The sequence below is a fragment of the Phoenix dactylifera genome, unplaced genomic scaffold (genome assembly GCF_009389715.1).
Source record: "Phoenix dactylifera cultivar Barhee BC4 unplaced genomic scaffold, palm_55x_up_171113_PBpolish2nd_filt_p 000346F, whole genome shotgun sequence".
NCBI classification, from domain to species: domain Eukaryota; kingdom Viridiplantae; phylum Streptophyta; class Magnoliopsida; order Arecales; family Arecaceae; genus Phoenix; species Phoenix dactylifera.
The window spans coordinates 501,811-511,942 of record NW_024067805.1 but is presented as its reverse complement, the minus strand read 5'-3'; the positions used below and the strand labels follow the sequence as shown (position 1 = coordinate 511,942).

At 41.8% G+C, this 10,132-nt stretch overlaps 1 protein-coding gene across 1 annotated transcript; it reads right to left on the bottom strand.

The window, feature by feature from the left end:
- Positions 1–1,538: 1,538 nt before the first annotated feature.
- On the bottom strand, positions 1,539–2,586 carry LOC120105715 (kiwellin-1-like). Its single transcript, XM_039118433.1, has one exon. It carries the CDS (start codon positions 2,307–2,309, stop codon positions 1,740–1,742), a length of 570 nt encoding a protein of 189 aa, XP_038974361.1. The 5' UTR covers positions 2,310–2,586; the 3' UTR covers positions 1,539–1,739.
- Positions 2,587–10,132: the final 7,546 nt, after the last annotated feature.

Sequence of the window (10,132 nt, the reverse complement as noted above, 5' to 3'; positions counted from 1 at the left end):
AAAGTTAAAAAAAACAGAAACCAAAAAACAGAAAGGAAAAAAAAAAAAAAAAAAGCCAGCTACCGAGACACCAGAGGTATCAACAGTGTAATAGATCGAGAGAGGATCCTGATGGACCAGTAGTGCCATGACCCACACAAAAAAAAGAAAAAAAAAAACTCTCTTATGCTTTTTCCCCCTCTATCTCTCTCTCTTCGGGTCCATTCGGGTCGGGTCGGGTCCGTTCGGTAAAATCCAGACCCGACCCAAAAAATGATTCGGATCCAATTTTAGAATTTGACCCGGACCCGCAGGTCCTAAAATTCGGATCGGGTCGGGTTTATGCGGGTCGGGTCTTGGGTCGATCCGACCCATTTCCAGCCTTACATAGGCAGAATCTCAGTTTGCTGTTATTCATGCATGTTGTTCAACCATCTCGCCTACTAAAATTCCACCTTCGCAGGAAATCCCATGATTTTATAATGCATGCTTACATGAGCAAAGTTGCTAGTTTAATTGGTAAAGGAATCATGTGAAGGCATTCAAGCTAGTTTTGAAGAAAAAATGGCTTAAATGGAATTTGAATTCATGACTAACCACCTTAACATCCAACATCTTGTTAGGCTCCATCCTTCCCTTCTGGTTTTGGAAAAAAAAAGGGAAAAATCCAACAACATCTCTGATGTCCAAACCATTTAAAACTTTATCCTAAAAGATTCCTTGTATCGAAATCTATTGTGCTGATGATATATAGTTATCAAATATTTTAGTCTAGGCGTGAATTCAGCTACATTGATATTTATAGAAAATTTGAAGTTTAATTGCTATCTGATACACTTAAATTTAAGTGCTTTGATTGGATTAAAAGCATCCTCGAACCCACCTAAGGAGACGGAAGAAAAAGCAAAAAATCTCCTCTTGAATAATTTGCACCTAGAACGGACAGGATGATGGAGGAACATCATCTTATCAAGATGGAATTATCCAAATCTCAAGCCGACACAAAGGAAGAAATGCCAATCCTTCACTGAATATCCAAATGCCATGCAAACATGTATAAGAGTCAGTTGATCAACCTACTTATAATTTAATTGGGAAAGTCTCTACAGTAAAAACCTCAGCTGGCAGGCTTTCGCCGACGCTTCTAAAGCGTCGGTAAGACAGGCTTTCGCGGACGCTTTAAAAGCGTCGGTAAGACAGGCTTTCGCCGATGTGTTTTTGCGTCGACAAAACGGACATACGCCGATACTTTGATAAGCGTCGGTAAATGCTTGGTTTTGCCGACGCTTTCTTTTAGCGTCTGCAAAAAGTTTTTCCACTCGCATACCGCCGACGCTTTTGCAACGCTTTCTCTAGCGTCGGCTGGAATTTTACCGACGCTAATAAGCGTCCGTAAAGGCTATAAAAAATGCTAGTAAAAGTTAATATTTCTGTAGTGATGGTCTAGGTGGACTAGAAGATACTGCAACATAAATTTGTAGAGGCTGACCATAGATAGATTGTCTTGCTTGTGATTAGATTTTAAATGAATTTTGGTTCTGGGTTGGTGTCTCCACTGGTTCGAGAAAAAACTAGAAGATAACATTAGTACATAACATGTAAGCAGAGAACTTGGAAGGCAAACTGGACTATAGGCAACTATAGTCCTTCGGTTGCATATTGATATGATTTATTTAACATAGGGCAAACAAAGCCAGATGGTGACTTTGGAATTTATTATAGTTGCATAACATAGGCTTCTAATTCGAGATCATCTCTCATCATGCATCGGACCAAGTAATCTGAGAGTCCCCAATCTTCGAATCAGGGATCCCGAGAGCCTTCCACACTGCCCTTGATGCATCCACTATATTGTTCGGACATGGCGGCTGGAAATCGTGCTGGGCGTCGCAACCTTTTACAGAATCACACTCATCAACAACTTTAGCCAGAACAGAGTTACCATTTGCGTTGATCCTGATGTTTTTGCCGCATCGGCTACCCTGATTGTACCATCCAGTTGAGAGGGCCACAACCCTCTCATTGTCGCTGTGAAAATGACCGTCGCACTCCGAAGGTCCACCACCGTCCCCACCTTTTTTGAAGCTGTTGATGGTCATCCTTGCACTGGTGGCTCCGGTCACCGGCGGCGAGCAAAGGTACTGATCGTACTTCTGTCCAGCCTTACAACACTCGGAGTCGTTCTCGGTGTTGCAGTGGCCAGCCTTGCCTACAAGTTGGCCACTGGGACTGCATGCTTCTGCAAGGGAGGTGAAGGGAAAGCAGCTGCCAAGACCAGAACTTGCTAGCAGCAGTGCTAGAAGAAAAGATGGTATATAGCTCATCACCATCTCTCAACTAAAACGCACAATGGTCTACTATGGTTCTCCCACAATGAGAGAAGTGGATGATGTCCTCAAGGATGTGTGGTGGTTGCTTATATAGATAAAATGCCAGAAGACTAGTGGAACAACTCGAGGCCTAGTAACTTCTCAGTTTGCAGGTACTTACCTGCGTGAAAGAAAGCTATACGAGTAGAAGTCATGACGCGTCCGTGGGGATGGGTTGGAAGATTGCTGTGGTAGGACCTGCGCACGCCAAAAACGACCAAACCCAGGTCACGGTGGCTAAAAGTAGGGCTGTTAACGAGCCGAGCCGAGCCCAAGCCTGGGAGAGCTCGGCTCGGCTTGTTTCACAGAAGCTCGGGCTCGGGCTCGGGCTCGAGCTCGGTAACGAGTTCTATATTGGGCTCGAGTTCGGGCTCGCTTGGCAAAGCAAAGGCTCAGGCTTGAGCTCGTAAAGCTCGTTTCAATTACAAGCTCCAGAACGAGCTCGAGGGCTCGAGCTCGGGCTCGGGCTTGATAACAGGCTATTTTTCTCTATGTGGTCAGATTTTTATGAATTATAGTGCTGAAATAAAATTTTTCAGTGGGAGACTAGAGCTCGTTTGGGCTCGTGAGCTGCTCGGGCTCGGGCTCGGGTGTAAACGAGCCTCATATTGGGCTCGGGCTCGGGCTCGTTTGACTAACGAGCCAAGCCCGAGCCGGGCTTTTACCGAGCCGAGCCCAAGCCGAGCCCGAGCAACTCGGCTCATTAACAGCCCTAGCTAAAAGGCAAGTCATCGCACCATTGACGTTGCCGTACGTTCTAATGCTTCTAGGAGCAAGTCTGAACCAAATTTTCTTCATCGTGATTCTCCTTCTCGCGTTCCCCATCGGTACCTTCATGCGTGATTTCCGCATCCCAGCCTAAACAGACTGGCGCTGACTTCAAAGACTTGCTAGTGGCGAGGGGGACTCGGATATTCACGCCACCAAGCTTGCATGGGCTAGACCTAGATACATACATAAGTGTGACATCAGTGTTGGACTAGTTAAAAAAATGTAAGTCGAAAAAAAAAATTTAAGAATAGTGCAGATTGAGATACCATGATTTTCAAGGACTTTCGCCACCATCATGCTGTTTGAAGGAGATGGAAATGGATAGAGGTGTAGTGTTGGGCTAGAATGGAAAAGTGAGGTATTGGACTACGGTAGATGTATAACATTGGGCTATGGTAAGGATGTAGCGCCAAACTACTATAAATAATCTTAGTTACGTCTATTCCTAGAATAAAAGATTTAAAATAAAGATAAAGATAAAGATAAAAGGTAGTTTGATTGGATTGATTGTCGAAGGATCTTAATACAAAATACTAATATTTATACTAGTATATAGTAACTGCCCTCAAACACAATAGTTCCACTCTGGCGATTGCTTTTTCCACTTCCAATCTCTACTCCTGATGGTTCTAATAACTGCTGTCAATCGACTTGCTACTATGTACATACACTAGCACAATCATTTTACAAATATCGTGATGCAGGTGCATGAACGTCAGACAACTTGCATGCCATTTTCAGAGTATTAAATGGCCGAATTTAGAAAAGTTATTAACATAAAAGTTTCAGATCTCTTTCTCTTCTTTCCAACAAGCCTAAAAAAAATAAAATTCGAGTTATGGTTGGAAAGTAATAGGTATTTCAAGAGGCAGGTGACTTTTGACCTTTTAAATTTTCTAAGAGAATTTAGTTGGCTTTGATGTCTTTTATTGTGTGAGTTACCCATATTAAGGTGACTTTTGACCTTTCATTTTTTTTTGTCTTTTCATGTTACCCATAACTTGCCTATAAATAGTCATGAATTGTAATGAGAAGGCATCCAAATTTTTGAATGAAAGTTATCTTCCTCCTTGCACAAGAAATTGTTCTTGTCTTTTCTCCCACTTCTATTGGATTGCAAATTGATCCAAGCGGTATCAAGTGGTATCAGAGTGAGGTTATCATCTCTTGACGTTTCCAGAGGAATCCTATCGCATTTCTCGTGGTGGTGTTAACGCAAGCTTCAACCAACCATGGCAAGCCGAGGCAACCAAAGTCGTTCTAGCGATGAAGAACCTTGTAGAGAGCGAGATCTTCGCGACATAGAGAATGATGAGTTGCGGCAGCAAGTCCAAAACCTTACCCAAAGGTTGGCTCGTTATGAGCAAAAATCGAGTGCAGAGGAGGGTGGCACCACTGAAGAAGATCGCAACATCTTCCGTGACCAAAGTTCACGTCGTGGTAGGAGGAGCAACTCTTCTTCATCTCACCAACATCGTCATCAATTTTGATTTCCAGACATCAGGGTAGACATTCCTGAGTTTGAAGGAAAAATGCAACCCGACATCTTTCTAGATTGGCTTAACACTGTTGAGCGGATCTTTGACTACAAAGAGGTCCCCGATGAGCTTAAAGTGAAGATTGTAGCCATCAAGCTTCGAAAGCATGCATCAATCTGGTGGGAGCGCCTCAAGTTGCAAAGAGCAAAGGAGGGCAAAACCAAGATTCGTACTTGAGAGAAAATGAAGAAAGAGCTTTGCAAAAAGTACCTTTCCGAAAATTACCTTCAAGATGCATTTCTCACTATGTATCAATTCACTCGAGGGATGCAAACCGTGGAGGAGTACACTGAAGAGTTCGATAATCTTATGGTTCGTTGTGGTGTAGCAGAGGCCGAAGAGCAAACAATAGCTCGTTACCTTAGCAGATTGAGGCGTGACATCCATGATATGGTACACCTCCATTCTTTTATTTCTCTTAATGATGTTATTAAACTTGCTACTAAGGTGAAACTCCAACTTCAACAACGGTGAGAAAAAGGTTTAACAAATGCTCCTGGAGGCCGAAATTTCAAGCATGAAGGCATTCCTAATCGGGGGAGTGCATCGCAATCTCATTCGTCTTCTACATCTAAGACAACCACGATGGTGAAAAAAGATGCTTCATCTTCTTCTCGGCCAACATCATCTCGATCTCAATGTTTCAAGTGATCTGGCTATGGGCATATTGCTTCTGAGTATCTAAATAGAAGAGTGGTTTCTCTTGTCGAAGAAGGTGATGGTGAAGAAAATGAGTCAGATTCTATATATGATGAAATTGAAGGAGACATCACATATAGTGATCATGGTGAAGCTCTTGTGGTCCGTCGAACCCTGAATTCAATACGAAGCGAAGATGATCACATGTGGCTCCAGCACAACATCTTTCATACTCAATGTACGGCTAATGGCAAAATTTGCAATGTTATTATCGATGGAGGAAGTTGCGAGAATTGTGTCACAATGGAGATGGTGGAAAAGTTGAAACTCAAAACAAAACCTCACCACCACCCATATTCTCTTTCTTGGCTCAAGAAAGGAAATGAGGTAAAAATTTTCCAACGTTGCCTTGTTCAATTTTCAATTGAAAAAAATTACCGTGATGAAATATGGTGTGACGTGGTTCCTATGGATGCTTGCCATTTACTTTTGGGGAGGCCATGGTTATTTGATAGAAGGGTTGTTCATGATGGATACAAAAATACTTATGCATTCTTGAAGGATGGTGTCAAAATAACCCTTGGGCCTTCAAAAATGGACAACACACCCAAACCCAGTAAAGGAGAGGAAAGTACCTTTTTGTCCATGGCAGAATTTGAAGTTGAAATTCGAGAAGCCACCCAAGCATATGCTCTTATAGTGGTGGAATCTAACCTGGAGGGCAATTTATTGTCACCCAAGATTACTTCTTTTTTGCAGGAATTCCGAGATGTAACTCTCGATGAAATTCCTTCCGATCTTCCACCAATGAGAGAAATTCAACATTGCATTGATCTTATGCCAGGTGCAACGTTACCAAATAAGGCGGCATATAGAATGAGTCCTAAGGAGCACGAAGAATTGCAAAGACAAGTGAACGAGTTGGTGGCCAAAGGTTTGGTACGTGAAAGCATGAGTCCATGTGCGGTTCCTGCCTTACTTGTCCCCAAAAAGGATGGAACATGGCGCATGTGTATTGATAGCCGAGCTGTTAACAAGATCACCATCAAATACCGTTTTCCTATCCCTCGGTTAGACGACATGTTAGATCAACTTGCCGGCGCTTGCATCTTCTCCAAACTTGATCTTCGAAGTGGCTATCATCAAATTTGCATGAGACCGGGTGACAAATGGAAGACGACATTCAAGACAAGAGATGGACTATATGAATGGCTTGTGATGCCATTCGGGCTCTCTAATGCACCAAGCAAATTCATGCGCCTCATGAATCAAATCTTCAAGCCTTATATAGGTAAATTTGTCGTTGTTTACTTTGACGACATTTTGGTCTATAGCAGGGATCAAGAGCAACACTTGGAGCATCTTAGATAAATTTTTATGATGTTGCGAAAGGAGAAGCTCTATGTCAACCTTTGCAAATGCGACTTCTTGACCGATAGCCTAATATTTTTGGGTTATATGGTCACCGCCAACGGCATCAAAGTTGATCCTAAAAAGATTGAAGCTATCTCTAGTTGGCCGGTACCTCGTACCATTCACGAGATCCGGAGCTTTCATGGGTTGGCCACATTTTATCGAAGATTTATACGACATTTTAGTTCTATTATGGCCCCCATCACAAATTGTTTGAAAGGTGGATCCTATCAATGGACTATGGAGGCTCAAGAAAGTTTTGAGAAGCTTAAGGTATTAATGACAACGGCCCCTATCCTTGCCTTGCCAGATTTTGAAAAAGTTTTCGAGGTGGATTGTGATGCCTCTAATGTGGGCATTGGCGCAGTGCTTAGTCAAGAAGGACGCCCTATTGCCTTCTTTAGTTCCAAACTTGGAGTTAGGCGAAAGAACTATTCAACATATGATAAAGAATTTTATGCTATTGTTGAGGCTCTTCGTCATTGGCGGCACTATCTTGTGACTAAGAAATTTGTTCTCTACTCCGATCATGAAGCCTTGCGATTCCTCAATACTCAACACAAGCTTAGTGCAAGGCATGCCAAGTGGATTGAATTTTTGCAATCTTTTACCTTTACCATCCGTCATAAAGCCGGAAGTCTCAATCAAGTTGCGGATGCTCTTAGTCGAAGACATGCTTTGTTGTCAACCTTGGAGATTAAGGTAATCGGTTTTGATTTCATCAAAGATCTCTATTCTAATTATGATTATTTTGGCGAGATTTGGGCTCGATGCAGTGATGCTCCTCATGAAGATTATTCAATTCAAGAAAGTTACTTATTTAAAGGTAACCAATTATGTATTCCTAATTGCTCTCTTCATCAAGCAATCATCAAAGAAGCCCATAATGAAGGACTTGGAGGTCACTTTGGCCGAGACAAGACTTTAATCCTTGTCGAAGATGAGAAAGGATGTAGAGAGACATGTCAACTTATGTCGAACATGCCATATTGCCAAAAGCCGAGCTCAAAACATCGGCCTTTATACTCCTCTTCCTATACCTCAAGCTCCATGGGAGGATGTAAGTATTGATTTCGTTCTTGGTCTTCCTCGCACTCAACGTGGAAAAGATTCAGTCATGGTGGTTGTTGATCGATTCTCTAAAATGGCACATTTTGTACCTTGCGAGAAGACCTATGATGCATCTAAAATTGCTGATCTTTATTTTCGAGAGATTGTCAAACTTCATGGCATTCCAAAGACTTTCACTTCGGACCGAGATCCAAATTTGTAGGACACTTTTGGCGGACTTTATGGGCGAAATTGGGCACCAAACTTCAGTTCTTCTCATCATCCACAAACCGATGGTCAAACGGAAGTGGTGAATCGAAGCCTTGGCAATCTTATTCGAAGTTATTTGGACAACAACAAGAAGCAATGGGACTTAATTCTTCCTCAAGCGGAGTTTGCATACAACCGCTCAAATAGTTCTACTATCGGTGCTAGTTCTTTTGAGATCGTCTATGGGTGCAATCCTAATGGCCCCCTTGATCTAGCTCCCCTTCCTCATGTTGTTCGATTTGGCGGTGATGCAGAAGCAAGGGCTAATGAAATCAAAAAGATGCATGAGCAAGTTCGATCCAAGATTGAGAAGAGCAATCAAAAGTTTAAGGAGAAAGCTGATAAGTATCGATGCTCGGCATCATTTAAAGAAGACGACCTTTATGGATTCATCTTCGTAAAGAACGATTCCCCCATGGAAGATACAGCAAATTACAAGATCGTGCCGATGGACCATTTCGAGTTCTTAAGCGTATCGGAGAAAATGCCTATCAAATTGAACTTTCTGGTGACTATGGAGTTTCTGTTACCTTCAATATTTCTGCTCTAATTCCATATCATGATAAAGAAGAGAATTTAGTTGGCTTTGATGTCTTTTATTGTGTGAGTTACCCACATTAAGGTGACTTTTGACCTTTCATTTTCTTTTGTCTTTTCATGTTACCCATAACTTGTCTATAAATAGTCATGAATTGTAATGAGAAGGCATCCAAATTTTTGAATGAAAGTTATCTTCCTCCTTGCACAAGAAATTGTTTTTGTCTTTTCTCCCACTTCCATTGGATTGCAAATTGATCAAAGCGGTATCATATCGAGTCGATAATTATGTCTTATCGGCTTTTAACTTATCCATAGGTTGTATTGGCTCTCTCTTCACTCATTCAGCCTCCAATATAATTCTCTATTCTTGGAAATTTAAGACTGGTGTGATTATGTCGGTTTTCTACCGGCCAACGGTAGACTCGATCTTTTGGCCAGCTTATTCACATCATAGCCAAATTCTATCTATTCGGTTTGGATTTGTCCTCAGCATGATTTCACAACAGAATTCTATTCAATCTTAACAAAAGTCATATGATTCTTACCTGCCTGAATTCTATCAAAACATAATCTACATGGTGCTTATTCATGGTCACCAGCTAGATTATTGAGATGAGATGTAAATATCCACCAAATTTGACCAAAGGAATATGGGTAATATAGCTTTAACAGAGGATGCAACACCCAAGAACATTATTTTGCACTGCAGAAAGTAATATATGGCCCTGGATTGTTGCCATGGTATCCGATCACCGAGATGGATGGATATCAAACAGAGTGCAGTATGCAGCACGCAAAATTCGCTGTATGGTACCCAACATTTGGTCTATTTGATAGCCGTCTGTCTCTGTGATTAGATAATATCACAGTTACTATGATCGCACCACTTTTTGTGGTGCAAATCATGCACCGTTGGAGCATCCGAACTCAATGGAGGTGGCCATTTTGGAAGTGGTAACAGTTACCACACAGTGTGATAAAGAGATGGCCGGTCGTCGGACTACTCTCAAGGATGGCAACGACAGTTCACATCCTACTAATATGGACAGGATCAAAAAAATCAGAAAGCAATCACGGCGAGTCCATACCTCTAGGATCGGTGCCGGTGGCATCACGGCAAGTCCATGCCACCGTCCTGGAAAAAGTTTTGTCCCGTTAATGTCAGCGACTTTGACTGGGACTCGCAAGCTCCTCTCCCGACGACGCCATGGTCGCCTTAATTTCCTGCCGTGTGGACGGCGTTGGGATCCCCAAAGTCAAGGATCGGTGACAATTGTAGTAGACTATGTTCTCAAAAATAAGAAAGAAGAAGATATTAGTCCATGTTAATTGGTGCTTAATTTGTGAGGAACACAGAATATGTGTCGAGCCACAAGTAGATTTATCACACCCTTTGGTAATTACCAAGAAGGTAGATCAATTTGTTATGGATGATGAGCATGCATGTGGCTTGATTTATCGTCGCTCTCATCATCATATGATTCTAGTATATATATATATATATTGTTGGAGTTTTAATTTTAAAAAAAATAATTTTTTTCTTATCTTCTAAATTTTAATTGG